We start from the raw sequence: 23,913 nt of genomic DNA on the forward strand, positions 1-23,913 counted from the left end.
ATGCAAGTGCACTACAAGACAAATTTGTCTTCTAGTGCTCTATGCACTTTGAGTTTTTTCATTTTCGTTTGAATTTTTCTAGATTGAGTTTGCGTCTGAAATTTTGATACAAAGTACATCTAATGATGCACTATAAATGTGCATCGTTTGAAATTTCTTATATACTTGCAACTATAATTTTTAAAAGGGTTTTCACGTTTCCACCGAGAAACTGGTTTGCAGCAAATATTTTCCCGGATCTGAAACTTCTGAAAAGATGCGAGGATCTGTGGGTGCGATGTTTCAGTATCTGTTTTTTTATATATAAATATAAAACAGTGACCGGTTTGTAATTTGACAAGCAAAGGCTGCCTAGAACAGTGCGGGATTCAGATCAATACTAAACTCGGCAAGCAGGTCAGAACACCGAACTGAAATGGACAGGAATAATATCGAACCTAAAGGCCGGGTAACAGACAGAACTTACCCAACAAATTTTAACTCACCACAACTAACACCCAAAGTTCAGTTCGAGTAGCAGGAGGATATATAGCTTTATCCATTCATGATGCGTAAGAGTTAAGACTAACAGATCTTCTCACTGACATCGACCCTTCTTGACATGAAAAATGAAAACATGTCAATTTTTAAGCCTCCATGAGGCCGGGGGCAAGCGAGCTCCTCTTCTAAAAAAAAAAGTCAATTTTTAGATATAGTTCAGTTCTGTTAAGCATAAAGCAAACAAAATTTGATGGCTGCTGTAGACGAAGTGTTATCCTCACCTCTAGAAGAGCGGTGTACTAGTGTGGGCAATTGCAGTAGGAAAAGATGCAAAGAGTTAAAAAGAACTTTCAAGCAATTCATGGACCAAGAAAATACCATGTAAAAGTTCATGAAGAATTACTGCATAAATATTATAAGCTTTAAAACCAACCTCTCCAATTTTCCATCAGCAGCTGCTGCCGGCCTGCAGGTGTACAGTTTCTTGAGTAGCATTCCTGCACAGTCCATGCAAAAAACAAAGATAACTAGCAATTCTTTGTTACCAACCTCTAAGGAACATAATAGTCATGATCTGAAAGATTACTGCTACACAAAGATTGTAGAAAAATACAACCAAGCACCACAATATCTTCGGTAAATGCAACTGGAAGTTTATCTAGGATTTCATTTGTCTCTATGCTAAAAAGATGAAGTTACCTAATTGTTCCAGCAAATATGAAGTTTATGATATACAACTATTTTAAAGTCTGTATCAATGTATGCTAAATTAGGAAAATTTCACATTGGCATACCTAACGAAAATGTAGATGACAAAGTGGCTGGTGGCCACTGAATTTACCAATGAGGTATTGTCAATTTTGATATGATATCCACCTCTATAGCTCGATTACTCCTGCACTGCACCATCAAAGGTGGAAGCATCACTTTGCCTCAATCTGCCTGCACCTGCAAGAAAATAAGCAATAAGAACAATTCACAAATGCAATAACTAAAACCATAAAGCAAGAAGAATATTGCATGGAATGAATAACTAGCATTTGCTTGATTAAAAACTTCCACTCTTATGCCATCCACATATGGAGAGCTGGAGCTTGCATGTCTTAGGTCTAATCAAATTCACGCAACATTGGTTATCAAATTGAAATATATAAAAAAATTTGAATAAAATGATGCAAAAAATCTCAAAACAAGAAAGCAACTTTCTACAGTCTACCTGGCAAATCTGTTAGCACGAGCAAAAGCCATACCCTCAAAGAACATATTTCAAGCTGTTATTGCCTATAAAAAAACTAATATATGTAAGAAAATACATAAACCATTTTGTACATCGACAAGCGAACCTTACAAATCAAATTTTTTTAATACAGATTCATGTGAATCTGCATCATGCTTCATATACCTAGTCAAAGAAACAAAAGTTGCACCTTCAATATTCTCAGGTTGAGATGATCTTTTCTTAAAGCAAAAACACGTGCAGCAGCAGGAAATGCTCTCCTTTCCCTTGTTCTAAAAAAGAATAAAGACAGCTAACAGAGACAATTTTTCATTGAACAAGGCAGATATGCATGTGTATAACACTAACCTGCTCAGCCTTACTGCAATGAAATTGGCCGCCCAGTGCCATCTGGCTCCTGTCATTACTGGTCATCACCGCCAATAAGGTACGGCACGAAACCATGAGACTGCCTTCAAAACCTCCCCTCAGCCGTACAACCAGTGTCTGTGTTGCTCCAGGCTCCAGCCACCTCCATTCCAGATGTAGCCATGGTAGCAGATGGCTTCAACTCCATTCCACAACTGTTGCTCAATACCTCACTGGATTGCCCCAAAGGCATCAGAACAAATAAGATTGTATGCTTGTCTGTGATATGTTGCTACACCAACCAAAATAATTGGCCATTTTCATGTTGAGTATGTAAAATTGTTATCAACAGGAAGAAAGGATGGGCAGATGATCCTAAACAATGGATGAAAATGGCATAAGTGCGTGCATTCAAAAAAATAAAATAGGCTAACAGCTATGTACTAAATTTCTCCATACAAGCATGCCAGATTCTAAATTCTAACAAATCCAGCCTCCTATTAACATCATGACAAACATTTCCTGTGGACAAGCACAAATTTTCTAGTGTACCAACCCATCATTTAAGTCAAGTTTGTGCGACTCATTGAGGATATCACATAGCAAAATCCTCTTTGATATATGGGATAATGTGAAGAAAGATTTATATACAGATTGAAATTAAACAGAAACTAAAACATATGCGAAGAGATTAGGCAACCTGAATGTGAGGGGATAGTGTGAAGGGGACCTGTTGGTGGTGGAATAATTTATCACCAAAAATCACCACATGAACAATTTCCATTCCTAAAATGATGGAATCGATTCCCATCCCTAATGTCAATTTCTCTCTTGGTGACATGGGAAACAAATTTGACGAAAGCATGACAGTCACCACATATTCTAAGGTTCTTCATTATCTGGATGGGCATGCCCTTGGGTGTAACAAGAAGGCCATAAGCAACAGCAAGCTTCTCACTGTGGTACAGAAGTGAGCTCTCCTTCTGCTCTTCATCTATGTCATGGAGAACAAATTCTGTGTCAGGCACATATCCTGTAGCCTTTAATAAAGTGTACAACTCCCAGAGGGTAGCATGTATATCTTGAATTTGTTCATGTTCCTCATCACCAGTGACAAATGAGTGCATTCTGTTCTTTATCTGCATCCAGCTACAACCAGGTTCCTTGTTCACACCTTGTTCTTTCATAAGTTTTCGCACCTTCGCAACTTCATCCCACATCCCCTGGGAGGAGTATATATTTGACAACATTACATAATTGCCAGCATTAAATGGCTCAATAGAGAAAAGTTCCTCAGCTGCCCTTCTCCCAATTTCTACGTTCTTGTGAATCTTGCATGCCCCAAGAAGAGCACTCCAGATCACTGCATCTGGCTCAATAGGCATATCATAAATAAACTGTAAAGCTCCTTGCACATCACCAGCTCGCCCAAGAAGGTCCACCATGCAAGCATAGTGCTCCAGCAGAGGAGTTAGTCCATAATCACTGCTCATGGATTCGAAAAACTGACGCCCTTCATCTACCAAACCAGAATGGCTACATGCATGTAAAAGCCCCACGAAAGTGACCTCATTTGGCAACACTCCTGCAGATTCCATTTGTTGATACATTCTGATGGCTTCTCTTCCAAGGCCATGCTGAGCATAGCCTGTAATAATAGTATTCCATGTAAAAATGTCTTGTTCCTCCATTGAATCAAAAACCTTAAGGGAATCTGCAGAACCACACTTGAAATACATCGAGATGAGAGCATTAGCCACTATAAGTCCTGAATCCATACCAAGTTTGACAGCAATGGTGTGAATTTGCTGTCCGAGTTTGGAAGCACCAAGATTTCCACCAACACCAAGAAGTATCGTTAATATTGGTGAATTGGGTAACTCATGCACCTGAAGCATACTTCTGAACATCTCTACTGCCTCATTCCCCTGGTCAGCCTGTGCGTATGCAGATATTATAGTAGTCCAAGAAACAACATCTCGATCAGGCATGTTGTCAAATGTATCTCTTGCTTGTTCCAACATATTGTTCTGCACAAGTGCAGCAATTAAAGAGTTATATGATACTGTATCTTTAACTGTCATACGATCAAAGATTTGTCTCACAAAACCTATGTTTCTGCACTTGGCATACATAGTAATCAGCGCATTACATACATAGCTATTGTACTGACAGCCAGCCTTTACTGCAAGCGAGTGCACCTGCTTTCCTGTCTCAAGAGCTTCAATATTTGAACAAGCAAATAAGCTACTGGTCAAACTAGACAGGCTAGGTAACATCCCATTCCGGTGGAGCGCCTGGAGCAAAACCAAAGCTTGTTCACTCCTCCCATTTTGTGCATATCCAGCAATCATGCCAGCCCAAGATATTGTGTTCCTAAAGGGCATCCTGTTAAAAAGCTCCTCTGCCTCATCAACCATTTCATTCTGCATGTACCCAGTAATCATGGCATTCCAGGATACAATATTAGGCTCGAGGATCTGGTCGAATAAAATCCTCGCATCGTTAATCCTTCCACATTGAGCAAGGCCTGTGAGCATTGCAGTTCGACTAGGAACAGACTTAATAGGGTCTCTTTGGTAGACAGCAACAGCATCATCTATTCGTCCACCCTGAGATAGTGAAGCGATCATGGTTGACCATGTGTACTCATTCCTCTCTGTCATACCTTCAAAGAATTTTACCGCAGTGTCAAGCATACCCACACCCCTAGTGTATGCATTTAGTATGGCAGTGCTGATTACCACATCCCTCTCAAAGCCAGCCTTATGGACAAAAGCATGGATACTCTCTAGAATGTTGAGATTACCAAGATTACTTATAGCTGAAAGTACAGAGACAAGGTTTGGTTGCTCTGGTGACATTCCTTCATAGTGCATCATTCGAAATATGTCCCAAGCCTTACCATGCTGCTCAATCAGAACATACCCAGAAATCATCACCATCCAAGAAACCATGTTGCGTTCTGGCATCTGTTCAAATAGTTTCCTTGCATCCATCATCTGTCGGCTATGGCAGTACCCAGTAAGCATCGTGTTCCAGGAAGATACATCCCTGCTCGGCATTGAGTCGAACAGCCTCCGCGCAAGGGGGATGTCCCCGTTCTGGACATAGCAGGTGACCATGGCATTCCACGCCACGGTGTTCCGCAGGGGCATTTCATCGAACACCCTGCGAGCGTCGCCCACGCGCCCGGCGCGCGCGTAGCCGGACAGCAGGATGGTGCCCGTGCGCAGGTTCCCGCCGGAGATCGTGTCGGCGAGCGACCTCGCCGCGTCGGGCATCCCGTTGTTGCAGTAGGCGGATATCATGGAGTTCCAGGCGATGATGTCGTGGAAGGGCATGGCGTCGAACACCTCCCTGGCCTCGCTCAAGCGGCCGAGGCGGCCGAGCTCCCGGATTCGGGCGCTTTGCGCGGAGGTGCCGGACGACCGCGGCACGCGCCGCGCGGGGATCGGCGCCGGGGCTCTGACGGTGGCAGATGAGAGGAAACGGCGGAGGTGCTGGCGGTGAGGCATTGGTGTCGTGCTCCATTTGGTCAGAAACACCATAGGAGCGCCGTGTTGTAGGGGTGACCACTGACCAGCAAGGTTCACCAAACCGGTGGGAACCGGTCCGGTACCGGTTTGGTCCGGTACTCAACCGGTCAAAATTCAAAATTTAAATTTAAATTCAAAAAATGAAAATTTTTAAAAAAAATTTCTAAAAATACTTCAAGATGCAATGAATCTAATAGTGTCAAATTTTCTCAAAAAATCGTTCATTTAGTATAGTTTGCGGGGATTTAAAGTTAAATCAAAAAAGAAAAAAGAAAAAATGGGCCGGCCCATTAAAGCCCACCGGTCAAACCGGTCGGTAAACCGGTAAAACCGGCCGGTAAACCGATTGCACGGGAGCTTTTGAATTTGAATTCAAACCGGTCAAACCGACCGGTAAACCGGTAAAACCGGCCGGTAAACCGGTCGGAACTGGTTGCACGGGATTTTTTGAATTTATTTGAATTTGGATTTGAATTCAACCAGTTTCCATCGGTTACCGGTCAAACCGGTCCGGTAAACCGCTACCGGAGGGCGGCGGTTTGACCGGACCGGTCGGTTCGGTTAACCCTGCTGACCAGTGGCTGGCGGGTACGCAGGGCCCCAAACACCGCTACGGCCGCTGAACTTACTCAGAAGCACTATGGGGTATGGGCCATACGGCCGCCGCCGCCGCCGCCGATCGACTCTAGGAAGGAACAATGAGGTTTTACATGTATACCATTATGAAAAAGTTGGCCCTAACATCTATATCACTAAAATATTCAAAGACATCTTTATACTATCACGCTTTTTTTACCTCCATACTATTTTGGACAGAAGAGGTGCTAACAATGGATAACGAAGCTGCAAAAACACCTTTATACCCTTGAGTGCTGAAAAATTGCTTAACTCTCTCCTTTTAATGACGACCACTCGTCATATTTTTCTTCTTCCTTCCACATCGTCGCAAGTTCCCTGACAACGCCCTCGTCGCGGCGGCCCCGCCCGGCCGTCCTCGTGCGCGACCGCCCTCGCCGCGCGGTTGCTCCGCCCCGGCGGTCCTCGCCGCTCTGCCGTCATCGCGGCCGTCCTCGCCGCGCGGTGGCCCCACCCTGGCTGTCCTCCGCGCGCCTCGTTGCGGCCGTCCTCGCCACACCGCCGTCGCCGCGCCCGTCCTCGCCGTGCGGTGGCCCCACCCTGGCTGTCCTCCGCGCGCCTCGTTGCGGCCGTCCTCGCCACACCGCCGTCGCCGCGGACGTCCTCGCCCCGGCGGAGCCCGCGCGGCACCTCAGGCGGCCAGCGCGACGCCCCCACGTGGCTGGCACGGCGCCCCCAGTGCGGCGCCCACCCGCGCGGCGGCACCAGGTGCGGCCGGCGTGGAGCCCGGCCGGCGCTGCGCCCGCGCGGGGGAGATAGCGCGGAGCTGTCGAGTGCGGGAAGGAGAGATTGGGAGAGCAAAACAGTCAATTTACTAGATTAGGTCTATATTTCAGAGCTATAAATCTGTTAATTGCTAATGGATGGTGGATGGAATGGTACATAAGTCAAAATGAAAAAAACGTGATGGTACAAAAATATTATCAATTTTTTTAGTGGTACGGATATCAGTGTCATTTTTTTAATGGGTAAGTATACTCCAAGGAAGCCGCGCGAGCACAGCAGAAAGATTTTAGGGGGGGGGTGGGGGGGGGGGGGGGGGGTGAGAATGCGGCGGCATGCTGGGCTGGTTGCTTGGATCGCTGGCCCAAATCAGCCGGACCAGTCGGCCCAACGTCTTTGATCGCGGTCATATTCCTTGGAAACAAAAAATAAAAATAAGAATTGAAAAATCGCGCAGCCTATTCGTCGATGGACTGAAAGGGAATTCGGTATTCTTTTTTTCTTACCAAACTTGAATATTTGCATTGTGATATGAATCTAAGATAAGTTAAGGGGGGCTAAACAGAACTAGCTTGTAAATAAACCAACAAATAATGAGAAGGGTGAGATGTGTAAACATTTGTATTTTCACCGCATCTTACTAAACACCAAAAGAACTTGAAGAACAACAAATAATGTCTTGAGGCTGGTCTGGGGTGCCGAGTCCCGAAACATGCGCCGCTGCTCCGCCTTCGTCTGCACGAAATGGTCAGCGGCGGCCTTCCTCGAGCTCGAGGCACTCCCGCAGCTGCGCCACGACGTCGGTCATGGTGGGCCGCTGCGCGGGCGCCCGCGCGGTGCACCTGAGCGCGACGTCAGCGGCCTCCCACGCGGCGTTGGCGTCGTAGCCGCCGCGCGGCAGGCCCGCGTCCACCACGTCCTCGATGTCCCCGCGTGCCAGGCGCTGCCGCGCCCACTGCACGACGCTGGTCGGCTCCGGGCACCGCAGGATCGGCGGCCGCCCCGTGATCGCCTCCAGCAGCACCACGCCGAAGCTGTACACGTCGCTCTTCTCCGTCAGCTGCAGCGCCGCCGCGTACTCGGGCGCGAGGTAGCCGTGCGTGCCGACCACCCTGTCCGTGGACACGTGGGTGTCGCCGTCGCGGCGGAAGGCCTTGAGCAGGCCGAAATCGGCGATCTTGGCCTCGAGGTTCGCGTTCAGCAGGATGTTGGACGTCTTCACGTCCCTGTGGACGAAAGCTGGGCTGCACGCCTTGTGCAGATACTCGAGCCCTGCGTTCGTTCATGCAAGATGGCCGGGATCATCGACAGCGAGTCAGCAACTACATGCACCAGAGTCGATGAGATCAATACTAATCTGAATTGATATTTACCTTGTGCAGACTCCAGTGCAATGCGGAGCCTCTGTCTCCTGGTGAGAGATCCAGCTTTGCCATCTTTCCCTGCCGAGGATCGTCAAAAGAGGCTTCTGGAGAGAAACTTCTGACTGAGCTCTGACAAGGGAAATGGCATACAAGTTTGTCTTCCAGGGTTCCTTGACATATGCTCGTAGACAAGTGCCAAATACTCTCCATCCTTGCAGTAACCGATCAAGGAGACAAGATTCTTGTGATGGATCTTTGTTAAGGTCTGAGCCTAGAAACGAGAACTCAAAGTGAGCTACAAATTTTCAGCTACAGTGTGTCTTGGTACACCAGCTGAACCTTATCACACTGTGTTACCTCTGTCAGGAAATCTCTGACACCTTGATTGGAAGACTCAGATCGCAGCTTGACTGCAACCTGGGTGCCATCCTCCAGGAAGCCATCGTAGACAGATCCGAAGCCTCCTCGGCCCAGGACTCGCTTGAAGTTGTCCGTGATGGACTCTAGCTCCTTGTAGGTGAACCGACGGTTCTCCAGCTGGGGCAGCCCGTGTCCATTGCCGCCGTTCTGTGAGCGTGGCCGTGCGTCGGTCACCTCGTTCTGTGGCTTCACGCTGCTCTCTGGCGAAGGTACTAGCTTAAAGGGACTGTTGCTAATAAATGGACAGGTTGAGCATCAAATTCACGAGTGGATGCTGAAATTGACCTTTCTTTCTTCTTAGTAAGCAGAGCAGTAGTACTAGTGTTGCAACCACCACAAATGCCACTATTGGAACAGCAATATATACGGCATTGCTCTTCTTTCTTGTGAGCTGGCAAGAATCGCCGTTGCTGCAAAGGCTTGGATTGTCTCCATACCTATTGAAACCAAGAAGCACTTATTGTTATAGCCCATAAACGAAACAATTGATGTTGACAAAACCATATGGAGGCCAAATAATGAAGGATTAACCTCAGCTTTAGGGAGCCATCTTGTATCTTTTTCAGAAGCCCGGACGGAACCGATTCATTAAGGTGATTGCCTGTCAAATCTCTAAAAAGAAACAAATATATATTCTGAATAGTATTCAATTCAATGCGTTCAACAACAATTTCTATGAGTTTAGTACATACTAAAATATACAGGATCAGCATCGGCTATATTTACTTACATAACCTTTAGAGAGGGTAGTTGTGAAAGGATGTCAGGAATTGAGCCTGTCAAGTTATTGTGGGACAAATCCCTGAAAAAGAAATTACATGCATGTCAAATATCCCTTTCATTCAGTAAAGCTCAATGCTAAAATGGATTTGAAACTTTATACTTACAAGTACTCTATTCTTGTGAGTTTGGAGAAGTACAATGATATAGCACCACTCAAGCCACTGGATGAAAGATTTCTGTAATACATCCACCGTTTCAGAAATCAGATTCCATACGTTCTTTGCTGTAAATTTACACTTCTCGTGCTGTAAATTTGAACTTACACATTTGTGATTCTAGGAGGACCGGAAGTGTCATTGCTGCAGCTCAACCCATCCCACGCAAGTGTCTTCGGAACGCAGGGGTCACCCATCCAATTCTTCTTTAGCTGATAGTTGGCCTTGATCACCGTAATTGCAGAAACTGTTGGAATTTCCAGGAGCAAGACACAGAACAGGTGAGGCCATGCTCTATATCTATGTATTCTCAAGTGTACATCTCTCGAGCGATCATGTACTTTACCATCCTGTGCGTACGTGCCAACGTTTGCTGTAGAGATGACCGAGAAAATCTCGGCGGCGTTGATGACCGGCGACAGCGTCGAGTTCGCCGTGGCGTTCAACGTGACGTTATACTGGTTGAAGCCCCAGTGGGGCTCCTTGTTGTAGACGACATTGGTGAAGAGGTGGTCCGGCGTTATCGGGAGACGGTAAAAGGGCCTGCCATTGATCGTGATGTAGAACTGGCGCGTCGAGTTCGCGTCTAGACTCTGCAACTCCGCGAAATGGAAGATGCAGATGTACCTGCACAAGCACAAATTAAAGAGCTCAGCAATGGAGGAGAACACACTGTGCCCTGCCCTGCCCTGCACTGGAGTAGTTTCCTACCTGGGCGTGGGCTAGGCGTGGTTCGGCACGGCGTCCCACGAGAACTCGATGATCTTGGAGGCGTTGAGGGGCGTGACCGCGGTCTGCATCACGGCAAACGGCGCCGCCATGGGCAAGCCGCCCACCTGCTCCGCCGTCGAGATCTCCGACCAGTCCGCCGGGTCGACCCACGGGGTCCACGCGCGGTCGTATGGGTCGTCCGGGTACCTGACCACCAGCGCCGCGTCGGCCGGCCCGAAGTTGCGCCGGGCGAGCAGGGCCAGCCCCTGCGTCGCGTTCGCTTGCGGGTACAGCGCGCCCGCCAGGGGCCTCAGCTCCAGCCCGGAGATGAACGGCGTCCCGGCGCCGGTGTCCACCAGGCAGACCTGCACGGAGTCGTCGGGGACAACGGCGATGGCCTCGGCCAGCACCGCGGCGCCGGCGCCGGCGGCGGTGGCGTTCACGGTCGTCCAGAAGTTGACGCCGAGGTGGAGGTCGAACACCGGGGGGCGGCCGAGCCCGTCGTAGTTGCCGTACATGAAGACGGCGCGGAGGAGGTACTTGGACCCCGGCGTGAGGGAGCCGAGCGTGTAGCAGCTGCGCACGTTGAGGTAGCGCTTGGAGAAGGACGGGGTGATGTACTCGGCCGAGACGTTGTGGTTGGCGCCGGCGTCGGCAAAGCCGGCGTCGGAAACGTAGGGCAGCCTGGTGCCGCCGTCCACGTAGCTGCTCTTCTCCGGGATGCCGCAGTCGATGCTGATAAACCCTGCGTCGCGCAACGCACGGAGATGGTTTTTCACGGCATTGTACTTGCAAGGTGCGCGCAGTGAGAGCACCAGGACGAGGCTATCAGTGCGAGAGAAATGGTGAGCTCACCTGTGCTGTCGGGCGCGCCCTGGTCGTGAACGAGAAGCACGGCGGCGGCGGCGACGACGAGCAGGTGCAACCACGGCCGGCCCGCCATTGCCCCCAGCGTTGATCGCGCCAATGCACTACGTGCGCGCATGGCACCTATCAGCATCCAGCGACGACGAAGACTTCCATTTCCATAGTTCCATATACGTCCAGCTAACCAAACCTACGGGTCATGAACAATGAACAAAAAGAAAAGGAAACTTATTTATTCTTTGAGTTTGACCAACTTATTTATCGCATGAACCGATCAAATCAACAGTGACGTTCGGTAGCAAGCTTGCACTCATCTAGGCCCTGTTTGGAACATTAGCCCATGACTAATTTTAAGAGCTAATGTTTAACTTTAAATTGGTAGGCTAAGAATTAGTCCAAGATAGATTGTTTGAATTTATAGACTAATACCCACCCTCTCTCTCTCATTCTCATATCTAGTGTGTGTGCATACTCATATTTTTGTGAGGACCATACAAAATTAGCCCCATTATCACCCCTTGGAGGGGCTAAGGATTTTGAGAGGGATAATTCACTTTAGTCCAAAATTATTCCACCTATTTAGATGCATGAGGGGTAATTTATGGCTAAAAGGTGAGGAATGACCATTATATATCTCTGTGCATCCAAACAGGCCCTTAGTCATACAAGTTTTTTTTTTGCCATTATTAGGTCAACCCCAAACCCCAAACAACACAGCATGGACAAATGAGTCGCGGCACTTCTGTCACGTTTGCGTCCACTTTCCATGTGCAGGAGCAGGATGATGTTTTCAGCTGGTAGGAACGACGACATTACCGGATCACTTGATGAATCCTACCACTTGCCATAAAAAGAAATTGAAAGAAAGAAGGAAACAAGCTGTTCACATGGATTGGCTGTGGAGTTGACTTGACTGGAGTTAGTCGACGGCCTTGCATGATCACTCAGTACATTGTACTACAGTTGGTTTTTATCTAAACTTTTGACTTTTCATGTGAAATTGCCATGACAAACTGGAGTTTTTATTTTTTATTTATTCATTTATTATAATAATTTTCTTTGAAAGGAAAAGGAAGAGTATAATAACCGAAAGGCTAGAGTAATTATACTCCATCAGTTCCAAATTATAAGTTTTGACTTTTTTACCCCAAATTTGATTACTGGTCTTAGTAAAAAATTTGTAAAAAGTATTATTTCTTTTATTGTGGCTTGCTTTATTGATAAAGGTCGTTCTTAAAAACTGACTTAAATTTGACTAATCAAATTTGGGTTTGAGAAAGCGAAACGAATTATAACTTGGAATGGAGGGATCCGAGTAGTATCTAATGCACGGAGTCCGATTTGTGAAAACTCCTTTACCAGTGCGAAAACACGATCCTTTCTCTTTTGGTGTGAGCACCCGCACTCTTTGCTTCCCTTTTATCTTTCTTTTTTTTTACAATATCAAAATCCCCTGCCTAATAAAAGTCTACTCCCCTAATCTCCTACTCTTTTCCTTTCTGTTTCTGAAAAGGTTTCCAACTACATGGAGCCATGGAGGTGCAAGAAAAAAATAAACATTTTATAAGAACTCTCAAGACCTCAAATGGCACGGTTAAGTTGTTATTAACACTCAAAAGGAGAAAAAAACATATACAAATGACTGAAAAGGAAATTCAGTATATATATGTTTTTCTGCAACTCAAAAGGATTGACGTATCAGATAGCTTTTTTCCGGCTCTTCAAGTATCCACATAGGTACAGAACTGCTTAGGTAGACCTTTGATATACTGGTACAAATAGGCAGATAGGCGCGCTGCTCCGCTCCGCTGCGCCATGTTCTTTATGCATCATTAGGACTTAGGAGTAGTAGCTATGTGATTTATGTATTATTATAAAAAAAGCTATGTGATTTATGTAGGCAATACAAAGAAACAAAATTACAGGTAGCTGAATTGTTCTGATGAAGTACAAAGAGTTCTAGGAGGGCGCCAACGGATCCTGCTGCACGATGAAGACCTTTTTTGTTGCCCATCTGGTCCGAGTGCCGCTGTCCAGTCCTTGGTTAGCTGTTTAGCTGAAATTTCTTCCTGTCCATGAACCCAATTTTGACATGATGTTGTCAGAACGCACACAATTGCACATGTTGGCAAAATAATAAGCCAGTGAAGGTTCGACGATCAAGTGGAATGCCATTTGCATAATCTAACCTCTCCCGGCAAGGAGCTTCATCGTCAATGCCTCTATGGATCATTCCTGCTGGCACGAGCTGCTCGCAACCACCTCTGCACGATCGCCCTCCAGAATTCCGATCGCAATTTGTGGCGGGGCAAAAAGTCAAAAGTCCACAGGCAGTGGGCCGCCGAAGTCGGGGCGCCGGCGCCCAAGTCGGGCCCCCAGCCAGCAAGGCCGTTTGACCGGACCATAGAAACTCAACTCGCTCCACTTATGTTACCCTCGGTGTTAGACACTGCCGCAGCAATCAACAGTCACTGACGTGCCGGACCCGCAATCACCGTGTTCGGCTGGAGGCTGGTGCCTCCAGCCCTACAGTATTCCTCTATCACATTTCTCCAGTACTAGCATCCAGCCACCAGCTATGTAACAGTATTTTTCTCTCACACCATTCCAGCTCCAGCCTGCCGAACACGGTGAATGAGGTTTGCCAGCGACGGTCCCACTTGGCAGCGACTCGTCGGGATATGTTTTGTCGTATATATGCCAGGCGGCAGGAGCAGGCGGCGCTGGGCCGGATATAGCTTTGCTGACGTTGCTAATCATAGTGGTCTCGATCTCCGAGTGCTCTTTGTATATATGAATAGTTAAAATTATAATATAACTATTATGTAAAATGAAATAACTAGTAAAAAAAGTATGAAATTCAACAACTTCTTCAAAATTCAAAAAAGAATGACTAGCGTTCAGCGTTAGGCAAAGATGTCCAGTGACACCTCTGGATAAAAAATGAGGTAGATAGAATTTCTGTTGGATAAGATTTTTTGTCTTCCTTTTTTTTAACTAACTCACCCAAGATACAAGAGCTTTTGGAGATGCTCGGCGTGCTTCGCTAAGACAATTTCTAAAACAGCCTTTTTTATTTTTAATGTCTAGAACCAGCGCGTAGAGCTGTAGTCTGTAGATATATATCATGCTCCAGTCGCTGCCTGCACATGGAACGCAACACGCCGAGAGCAATGGCGGCGGCACCGGCATCGCGGATGCTGCTCCTCTGCCTCGCCGTCGCCGCCACCGCCGGCGTCCTCCAAGCTCGTGCGCAGCCTGACAGCAACGGTATGCCCAGCAAATCTCTCGGCCTTCTTTTCACCACTAGAGATCGATCCTACTGCATTATTAACGGCATCACAGCGCAAGCAATGCGACGACGCGCACCATGCACGACTGACGAACTGGATCTGCGATCAGGTTTCATCAGCATAGACTGCGGCCTGCCGGGGACGGCGAGCTACGTCGACGACACCACCAAGCTGGCGTACGTCCCGGACGCCGGCTTCACCGGCGCTGGCTCCAACCACAACATCTCGGCCGAGTACATCACGCCGACGCTCGCCGAGCGCTACCACAACGTGCGCAGCTTCCCCGACGGCGCCCGCAACTGCTACACGCTCCGCTCCATCGTTGCTCAAGTACCTCCTCCGCGCCACGCCGCCACCTTCAAGTACGGCAACTACGACGGCCTCGCCCGGCCGCCCATTTTCGACCTCTACATCGGCGTCAACTTCTGGACCATGGTGAACGTCACGGACGCCGACTCCGCCATCATCCTCGAGGCCATCGTCCTCGTGCCGGACGACTTCGTGCAGGTCTGCCTGGTGAACACCGGCACCGGCACGCCCTTCATCTCCGGGCTGGACCTGAGGCCGCTCAAGAGCACGCTCTACCCGCAGGCGAACGCGACGCAGGGCCTGGTCCTGCTCGCCAGGCTCAACTTCGGCCCGACCAATTCCACAGCGATCATCAGGTGTGAGACCAATGCAAAATGATCCCGCGAAGAGATGGGGAAATTCTTGTACTGAATACTGATCAGCCGCGAAAAACAAAAAATAAACTTTGAATTGATGATCAATCAGGTACCCTGACGATCCGCACGACCGAGTTTGGTTTCCTTGGGTCAACACCGCCGCCTGGAACTCGGTGTCGACGACGCTGAGGGTGGAGGACATTGCAGACGACGACATGTTCGAGGTGCCGACCAAGGTCCTGCAGACGGCGATCACGCCGCGGAACGCGTCCGAGAGCATCGAGTTCTCCTGGGACCCGGAGCCGCAGCCCAAGGACCCGACGCCCGGGTACGTCGCCAACATGCACTTCTCCGAGCTGGAGCTCCTGCCCGGGAACGCGACGCGCCAGTTCTACGTCAACCTCAACGGCAAGCCGTGGTTCCCCAAGCCCTACTCGCCGATGTACCTCATCTCCGACACCATCTACAACAGCAACCCCGGCCGGGGCTTCCCCCACTACAACGTCTCCATCAACGCCACGGCCAACTCCACGTTGCCGCCGATGATCAACGCCGTCGAGGTCTTCTCCGTCATCCCCACCACCAATGTTGGCACGGACTCCCAGGACGGTACGCGCATTATTTTCATTTATTTTCAAAACAAAAGGATAGTACGAGCATGACGACAGACACATACATGAGCTGAACACTAACTTGGATGCAATCGACAGTATCTGCCATCACGGCGATCAAGGCCAAGTATGGTGTGAAGAAGAACTGGATGGGTGACCCGTGCGTTCCCAAGACTCTCGCATGGGAGGGGTTGACATGCAGCTATGCCATTTCCAGTCCTCCAAGAATCACCAGCCTGCAAGTAGCTTAAATAAATCTGGAGTAAAATACATGGTCAGTCCTCGAACTTGTCTTAAGGTGCCATCTAGATCTCTAAACTCTCAAAATGCATTTTCAGATCCCTAAACTTGTTTCAAGGTGTCACATAGGTTCCTAATATTTGAAAATGCATTTTTGGGTCCATAAACTTGTCTCGCGGTGTCATGCAGGTCCCTAAACTCTCAAGATGTTATTTTTAATTTAATATAAATATTGTTCTACTTTGAGTTAATAAAAAGTTCTTTTGCTACTTTAAATTTAATAAAAAATTGCTATTTTAATTTTTATTGACAATGAGAACAAATTATCTTAATAAACTTATACAAAGCGCATGCAAAATATAAAATAGTTAGTAGAAAATATTCAGAATTAGCATTGATATCTCCATGTTAAATAGGAAAACTATAATATACATTGTTGATATCAATTGATCTAAATTAACTCACGATGTATGATTAATAAGCAGCTATTTTAGAATTAAAATGGTCTTAGTGGTAAGATTTATAAATGATTTGGCTGGAAAAATAGTTTCATAAACAATCCATTTTGAATACAATTAATTAATGGTAATTTTTAGAGATTTGAAAATTCACCTTCAAAGTTTAGGGACCGAAATGATATATTAAGACAAGTTTGGGGGCCTAAAGATACATCTTGAGAGTTTAGGGACTCGAATGACATCTTCGGACAAGTTTAGGGATCTAAAAATACATTTTGAGAGTTTAGAGACCTAGATGACACTTTGAGACAAGTTCGAGGACCGGCCATGTATTTTACTCATAAATCTGTATACAACATTGGCTCAAAACATGCTAAGGAAGAAGATAATAAAGAAGAGTTTTTTTTACGGTCTTTGAGAGGTGGCTAATCAACGCCCGCAGGTAACATGCATGGTGCCTCTCTGTATCATCTCTTAAACCGAAAAAAAAAAGATCCCGAGAACAAAAATATAAGCTAGGCGTTGTTGTTAAACTAAGCTAGTGGGAGTTTGTATTTTGCAGAAACCTGTCCTTCAGCGGTCTGAACGGCGATGTATCGTCTTCTTTCGCAATTGTCAAGGCCGTCCAGTACATGTACGTGTGGAGTGCTTGACCTATCTTAATCTCGTAGTGGATCTCTGATGCAATCAACTTGACATCTCTTGTTCCACGTCTTGCAGAGATCTGTCACACAAACAACTTGTCAGGCTCAGTTCCTGACTCCCTTTCACAGTTGTCTTCACTGACAGTTCTGTAAGTCTGAAACTTGCCGAATTCTGACTATCGGCCGTGTTTGGTTTTTTACCGGCACGTTTCCGAGAAGAGAATCTCGCATGCATGGAGTACTAAATGAAGTTTATTTGCAAAATTTTTTCAGGGATGAGTGTAATTTTCCGAGACGAATCTAATGACAGTAATTAATCGATGATTTGCTACAGTGATGCTACAGTAACCATCCTCTAATCACGCGGTCAAAGACCTCATTAGATTCGTCTCGCGATTTATGGGGGGGTTGTGGAGGTGGTTTTGTAATTAGACTTCGTTTACTATTATAAATTAGTGGTCAAAGGTGCTACAGTAATTTCATGTTTTTTTAACCAAACACGGCCATTCCTAGGCATCGCGTCGGCTCGTATCAGTAGCATTTGGTTCCTTTCAGAGATTTGACAGGCAACAAGCTCAGTGAATCAATTCCCTCGGGGCTTCTCAAAAGAATTCAAGACGGCTCCCTGAATCTAAGGTCCAAACCCTGATCCTCTCTTTCGGTTCTAGAAAACACGATATCTCATTACTACTTGACACATTGATTAAATTAGTGTGCCGTTATTAACCATCTCATCTGTTTGTAGATATGGCGATAACCCAAACCTCTGTACCAACGGCAAATCATGCCAGACGAAGAAAACGAAGAGCAAGCTCGCCATCACATTGCCGTTCCTGTAGTTCTGGTTGTGGTGATAGTATCAGTAGTAGTGCTGCTGCTCTGCTTCTGTAGACGAAAGAAGCAAGGTGACACATCAACTGATCTACTGATTGATCTAGCTATCTCCCCATCCTGAACACGAATCCGATGCTTTGTATGTGATGATATGCAGGACCCGCGAGCAACTCTGTGAAGCCTCAGAATGAGACGCCGGTGACCCATGAGCCGCCAGCAGGTGGCGGCTCGTACCCGCAGAGCTCGCTGCAGCTGGAGAACCGCTTGTTCACCTACAAGGAGCTGGAGATGATCACGGATAACTTCCAGCGCGTGCTCGGTCGGGGAGGCTTCGGCTACGTCTACGATGGCTTCTTGGAGGATGGCACGCAGGTGGCCGTCAAGCTGCGGTCAGATTCTTCCAACCAGGGCGTCAAGGAGTTCCTCGCCGAGGTAGTAGGACGGTTTTCTTCAGAACCAATTCATGGCTCCAGATTGAGATTCGTGACAAGAAACTTTGCATGAAACGTGACCGCTGGTCGTGATCGCCTTTTTTAGGCCCAGACCTTGACAGAGATCCATCACAAGAATCTTGTGTCGATGATCGGTTACTGCAAGGACGGGGACTACATGGCGCTCGTCTACGAGTAGATGTCGGAAGGAAGCCTGCAAGAGCACATTTCAGGTGTGTTAAGTTGTTTAGCGTCTATGGACTTTATCAGCTTGCATGGTACACTAACACTGCAGCGCCAAAGTTTTCAAACTGCCAAATTGCTGACCCGGCCTACGTGCAGGAAATGGTCGCAACACAGGATTCTTAAACTGGAGACAGAGGCTCAAGATTGCACAGGAATCAGCCCAAGGTACCTGGCTAAGCCTTTGGTTTGCATATAAAGTTTTGATTCTACTAGAATGTTGAACACTGATGTGGTGATGTGCATGCAGGGCTGGAGTATCTACACAAGGGGTGCAGCCCGCCTCTCATTCACAGGGATGTGAAGGCGGCCAACATCCTACTGAATGCAAAACTAGAGGCCAAGATCGCCGACTTTGGCTTGACCAAGGCTTACCGTGAGAACGACACTCACATGTCAAACACACTCGTCGGCACACTCGGATACGTGGACCCAGAGTATGCCAACTCAGCTGCTCTTTACCACAAACTCTTCACGCAACTCCCATACACCCCCAATAATGTTCATTGTTGACAACAGTGATGCAATTCGATTGTGCAGGTACCATGCAACGATGCAGCCAACGACAAAGAGCGACGTGTACAGCTTCGGCGTCGCGCTGCTGGAGCTCGTCACGGGGAGGCCGGCCATCCTGCGCGACCCGGAGCCGACGAGCCTCATCCAGTGGGCGCGGCAGCGCCTGGCGCGGGGCAACATCGAGGGCGTCGCGGACCAGCGGATGCGCGGCGACCACGACGTCAACAGCGTGTGGAAGGCCGCCGACGTCGCGCTCAAGTGCACCGCGCAGGCCTCGGCGCAGCGGCCCACCATGACCGAAGTTGTGGCGCAGCTGCAGAAGTGCCTCGAGCTCGAGGAGGCCCGCGCCGCCGCCACCGGAGGCAGCGGCGACCCGTACTCCGGTTACAGCGCGTATTCCACTGACGTGAGCCAGACCAGCACCGGGTTTGAAGTGGAGCACAACTTTGGGAGGGTGCCAACGATGCCCACGGGTCCTGCTGCTCGGTGAAGATGACTTTGTTGCCGTCTGGACCGAACGCCGCTGTCATTTTTTTCTTTTTCTTTTTCCTTTAAGGAGATCTTCGTGGCCTTTATTTATGAAGCTGTTAAGTATATGCTTCCCCCGTTCTGAAATATAGAGAATTCTAGATTTTCACAGACAGACGTTCAGCTTAACTAGGCGCTCCTTTTATACAACGGCGGCAATGCGGCATTGGGACAGGAGAGAGAGGCTCAATAATCCTCTTGCTAAGCAGATTGCTTACATCAACACCACCATAACCAACCACGTCAGCACGGCTATTCCACCACGACCCCACACTACTAGAAAACAGGCCAAAGATTCAGGCCAAAAGTACCACTTGTTGCATGAATCGGTACTAATGTGAGGCATATGTACCGGTTGTAACAATAGTCGGTACCTTAGGCCTGCGCCGAGCGCTGGCAAGGCGTAACACAGCACAAACCGGTGCCAATATACAAACAAAGACACCAGTTAATTCCATGAACCGGTACTAAATTAGCCATGCATTAATGGCACCGGGTGGTGGCATGACCCGGTGCTTATGGAGCAGACATTAGCACCGGGTCATGCCATGACCCGGTGCCTATGCTAGCCCTCGACATAGGCACCGGTGCATCACCCGGTACCCCAAGCCGGCCTCCGCTTCTCGATATTTCCAAGTCCCTGGCGACTCCTCACTCTTATCTCTACCCCTCTTATTTCTCCATCTCTCATCTCTCTCTGCCTTATCCTCTCTCGCTGAAGAAACCGGGCGTGGATAGGATTCCGAGCGGCGGGGCGCCATTGACGCGGAGCGCGAGGAGCTCCGTGGTGTGCCGGCTGCCACCGCCGCCGCAGAGCGCGCGGGCTCCGCTTGCCGCTTTCCTCACGCGGCCGTTGTTTTTCATGCTTGCTTGCTTGGAGTTCGGCACCGCTGGTTGTTCTTCTTGCTTGCTTGCTTTCCTTACGCGGCCGTTGTTCTTACTTGCTTTCCTCTTCGTGGCAAAATTAATTGGTTTAATTTGTGACTGCAGCTCCGCGCGGGAGACGGCCGTGGGAGCTAGCCCCGTGGGGCGAGCAACTCTACCCGGCGGCAAGCGGGTCCACTCGGCGGCGAGCAACGGCGAGCGGATCCGCGTGGCTGGCGCCGCGCGGCCGGCGAGAAGCTCTGCGCGGGAGCCGGCCGTGGGAGCTAGCCCCCGTGGGGCGAGCAGCTCTACCCAGCGGCGAGCGGGTCCACCTGGTGGCGTGGCCGGCGAGGAGCTCCGTGGCGGGCGAGCAACTCTCGGCCGTGAAGTGTGGGCGGCCGCCGAGGAGTCCCAGTGGGCGAGCGAGAAGCCGCCGCCATGGATGATTTTTTTTCTTTTTTTCTTATTTTTCTGAAATAGAGATGCACGTGGAATTGTATGAATTAATTGTATCTATCTTGTGATCGATTCTTTGAATGATTTGCGAAATCTATGGATTATATCTATATTTTGTGGTTGATTGTGAGGGGAACGGGAGAGGATGCGAGGGAACGGAAGAGGACACGATGGAACGGGCATGGTGGACTTTGGTACTGGTTGTTATTTCCAACCGGTATCAAAGAAGAGCTTAGGCACCGGTTGAAAAATCCGGTGTCTTAGACCGATGCTTTTGGTCCCGGTTTCGGGGTACCGGTTCGAAATCCGGTACCTAAAGCCTTTTGGAACCGGTGCCCATGGCTCTTTTTCTAGTAGTGCAACGACGTTGCCGCACAAGCGAGTCACTGGCGAGTGGGCCCGTGATGTCAGTGACCGTGTACGATACAGGCCCCGAGAAACAGATGGTTAATTAGCCAAGGATCTCGTATGGATATATTGCACATGTTGGAGGGTTGACTTGGGTGCTGGTCAACTGCCTTGCTGGGGGGCAGGACTTTGGGGTGGTGGTGGGCCTGTGAGCGCCAGCGGAGTGCTGACTTTTTCGCGGCGCCGGAAACTGCGATGGGAATTTTGGAGGGGGCTCGGGCAGAGGTTGATGTGGACAGTTCCTACGGTCCTGCCGGAACCCGAAAGATATCACTTAGGCCTTGTTTAGTTGCGTAAAGATTTGGTTGTAAAATACTGTAGCACTTTCGTTTGTATTTGATAATTATTATCCCGCCATGGGTTAACTAGGCTCAAAAGATTCGTCTCGCAAATTACAATATAACTGTGTAATTAGTTATTTTATTTAGCTACATTTAATAATTCATGCATGCGTTGAAACATTCGATGTGATGGAGAATCTTGTAAAGTTTTGGAATTTTGAAGAGAACTAAACAGGGCCTTAAACAAAAACTGTAAGGGGCTCGACGTCCAGACAAAATTAGATGCTCCGACGACAAGTGGTGGAGCCAGCAAAAATTCCAAGAGGGCCGGAAGACCAAGGAAGGTGAGTCGATAGCCACGGCCGCAACAGTCCCTGCCTCCACATGCGGCAGGACTGGAATCGCCCTCCGCGACTCTCCAGCTCCCATCCCCATCCCCATCCCCATCCCGTGGCCTTCTTCAATTTTTGATGGATTTACTTGTTCACAATCAGCTTTGGACTGGAGTGGAAAATACATTGTCTGTTGGACCTGCAACACTGTCTAATTGTGGGCTGTGTCTGAGTGACTGCTCAATAGATGAAGAGATCTCAAAAAAAAAAATTGCGGTGTTGGGGGTGTCGTGGCCCCCTGCTAGCGCCCCCCCCCCCTCCCTCCCCAGCTTTGCCGTTGCCGACGACTCACCATGCTCATGCTGCGGTCGGAATTTTTAGGCATAATTTTGTTAGATAGATATGAACTAATGCTGTAGTGGGAAAGACACTCCAACCTCAATAGGAGATGCTATGGTGAACTTTTTATACATGATTTTTGCTGCGATAGGCATACGATGACGTTACGGTGAAGTTTCAATTGATTATTGATGTTGTAATAGTTGTTTTAAGATTGTTCTATAGGTCGATATGTGGTCATTGTAGTTGTCAATTTTCAGTATGTTTGAGATGTGAGAAGATGTTGCAATAACTATTTCACATGTTGCAAATTTTTAATCTAATTGAGTAATTCTATATTATTATTATTATTTGAAAAACTATTTTTTTGAAAATGTTACAGTTGTAGTTCAATAATATTGCAATTACAATTTTAAATGTTGCAAATGGTAAGTTACGTAACTTTATTTCTACATATTGTCATTTTGTTAAATGTTGCATGAAATATAGTTTTATATTGCGACGGAAATTTTCTATTATTGAATTGGATGATAGAGTTATTTTTATATTTTTTCATAATGTTGCCGGTAGTGATTTTAAATGTTGCAGTAGTTAATTTTAATGTTGCGATGGAACATCTAATAAAAAATTTCTTATGGGACGTAGCGATAGCGGCTCCGTAAAAAAATATAAAAAAAACATTTGGCAAAGAAGATTGCAGCAGCGTACGTACCATTGAAGTCGTACATTTCGGCATTCGACGCGACCGGCGAAGCTGCACTCACCGGTACTGCTGATTTTGTGGGCAGGATGATTTTGCGCAAGAAAGCGAGACTTCGGTTCACGCAGCGCGTCACGGAATGTCATGGCAAATGTCGGTACCCAGGACTGGGGTACCCTCTTGCTGTGTGTTTAGATAAGAGTCTCGTAGTTATCATTAATTATGCCCTAACAACCGAGCAGCCGGACCCTGTGGTCCGGAGCCCTACTCTCCCGGCAAACGGCTCTGGACACGCTCCCCGCTTGGAAAAGGGTCCGGTGGCGCCACGTATCCCGGGGAGGTAGCCCTCAGCCAAAGCAGCTGGGGGCCCGGACCTCCCGCGGAGTCCCGGACCTCCCAGGAGTACCGGACCCCTGCCGGGTCCCGGACCCCAGGCCCACCTCGGGAGAGGTACGAACCCGCGGGTGGGGCCACTACCGTGATGTGTTTCAATACAACTTGGCTGTGTCGGTGTGCTCATGTCGAGAGTGGGTGCTCCGGACCCCTTAGAGGCCGGAACACCTGCTGCCAGGTCCAGGTACTAGAGCGCTCTCCATAGGGCGGCGAAGGTGTAGACTTGGGGTACGGCACCAAGCCAAACGACTATACGGATCTTGGACCGCTCAGGGAGCGAGAATCATTTCCTCAGACCTGACTCCTGAAGACCCTGGCTGTGGCCCCGTTGTCGGAGGCCTTCTCCTTACCAGGCCTCTGGCGAGGAGGGGGTGAGCCGTCCTTGGAAGACTGCTCACGCCGCCCACTAACCCG

At 48.2% G+C, this 23,913-nt stretch overlaps 1 protein-coding gene, 1 long non-coding RNA gene and 2 pseudogenes across 9 annotated transcripts; 2 read left to right on the forward strand and 2 right to left on the reverse strand.

Moving 5' to 3' along the window:
- Window positions 1-267: 267 nt before the first annotated feature.
- Window positions 268-5,645, reverse strand: LOC120698065 (pentatricopeptide repeat-containing protein At5g66520-like). 8 transcript variants are annotated; one of them, XM_039981540.1, is made up of 6 exons: window positions 2,766-5,645; window positions 2,066-2,357; window positions 1,908-1,989; window positions 1,697-1,761; window positions 1,275-1,428; window positions 279-977 (listed from the first exon to the last, which is right to left on the reverse strand). In XM_039981540.1, the coding sequence occupies exon 1, from the start codon at window positions 5,614-5,616 to the stop codon at window positions 2,818-2,820; it is 2,799 nt and encodes a 932-aa protein (XP_039837474.1). In that variant the 5' UTR covers window positions 5,617-5,645; the 3' UTR covers window positions 279-977; window positions 1,275-1,428; window positions 1,697-1,761; window positions 1,908-1,989; window positions 2,066-2,357; window positions 2,766-2,817. The 8 variants fall into 8 exon arrangements, with proteins under 8 accessions (XP_039837470.1, XP_039837469.1, XP_039837474.1 ...); XM_039981538.1 differs by having other exon boundaries at window positions 1,883-1,989; XM_039981536.1 differs by lacking the exons at window positions 1,697-1,761; window positions 1,908-1,989 and having other exon boundaries at window positions 268-592; window positions 914-977.
- A 2,029-nt stretch (window positions 5,646-7,674) lies between these two features.
- Window positions 7,675-10,923, reverse strand: LOC120698068 (annotated as a pseudogene).
- Window positions 10,924-14,412: 3,489 nt separating this feature from the next.
- On the forward strand, window positions 14,413-19,837 carry LOC120698067 (annotated as a pseudogene).
- Window positions 19,838-20,393: 556 nt separating this feature from the next.
- On the forward strand, window positions 20,394-21,172 carry LOC120698071. Its single transcript, XR_005684706.1, has 2 exons — window positions 20,394-20,619; window positions 20,717-21,172. It is a non-coding gene; the product is annotated as an uncharacterized LOC120698071 (long non-coding RNA).
- The last annotated feature ends 2,741 nt before the right edge of the window (window positions 21,173-23,913 follow it).

The sequence above is a fragment of the Panicum virgatum genome, chromosome 3K (assembly GCF_016808335.1).
Source record: "Panicum virgatum strain AP13 chromosome 3K, P.virgatum_v5, whole genome shotgun sequence".
Taxonomy (NCBI): Eukaryota; Viridiplantae; Streptophyta; class Magnoliopsida; order Poales; family Poaceae; genus Panicum; species Panicum virgatum.

Excerpts from the sequence above, each read along its gene's own strand:
- LOC120698065 (XM_039981536.1), bottom strand. The coding sequence starts at position 5,616 with ATGGTGTTTCTGACCAAATGGAGCACGACACCAATGCCTCACCGCCAG.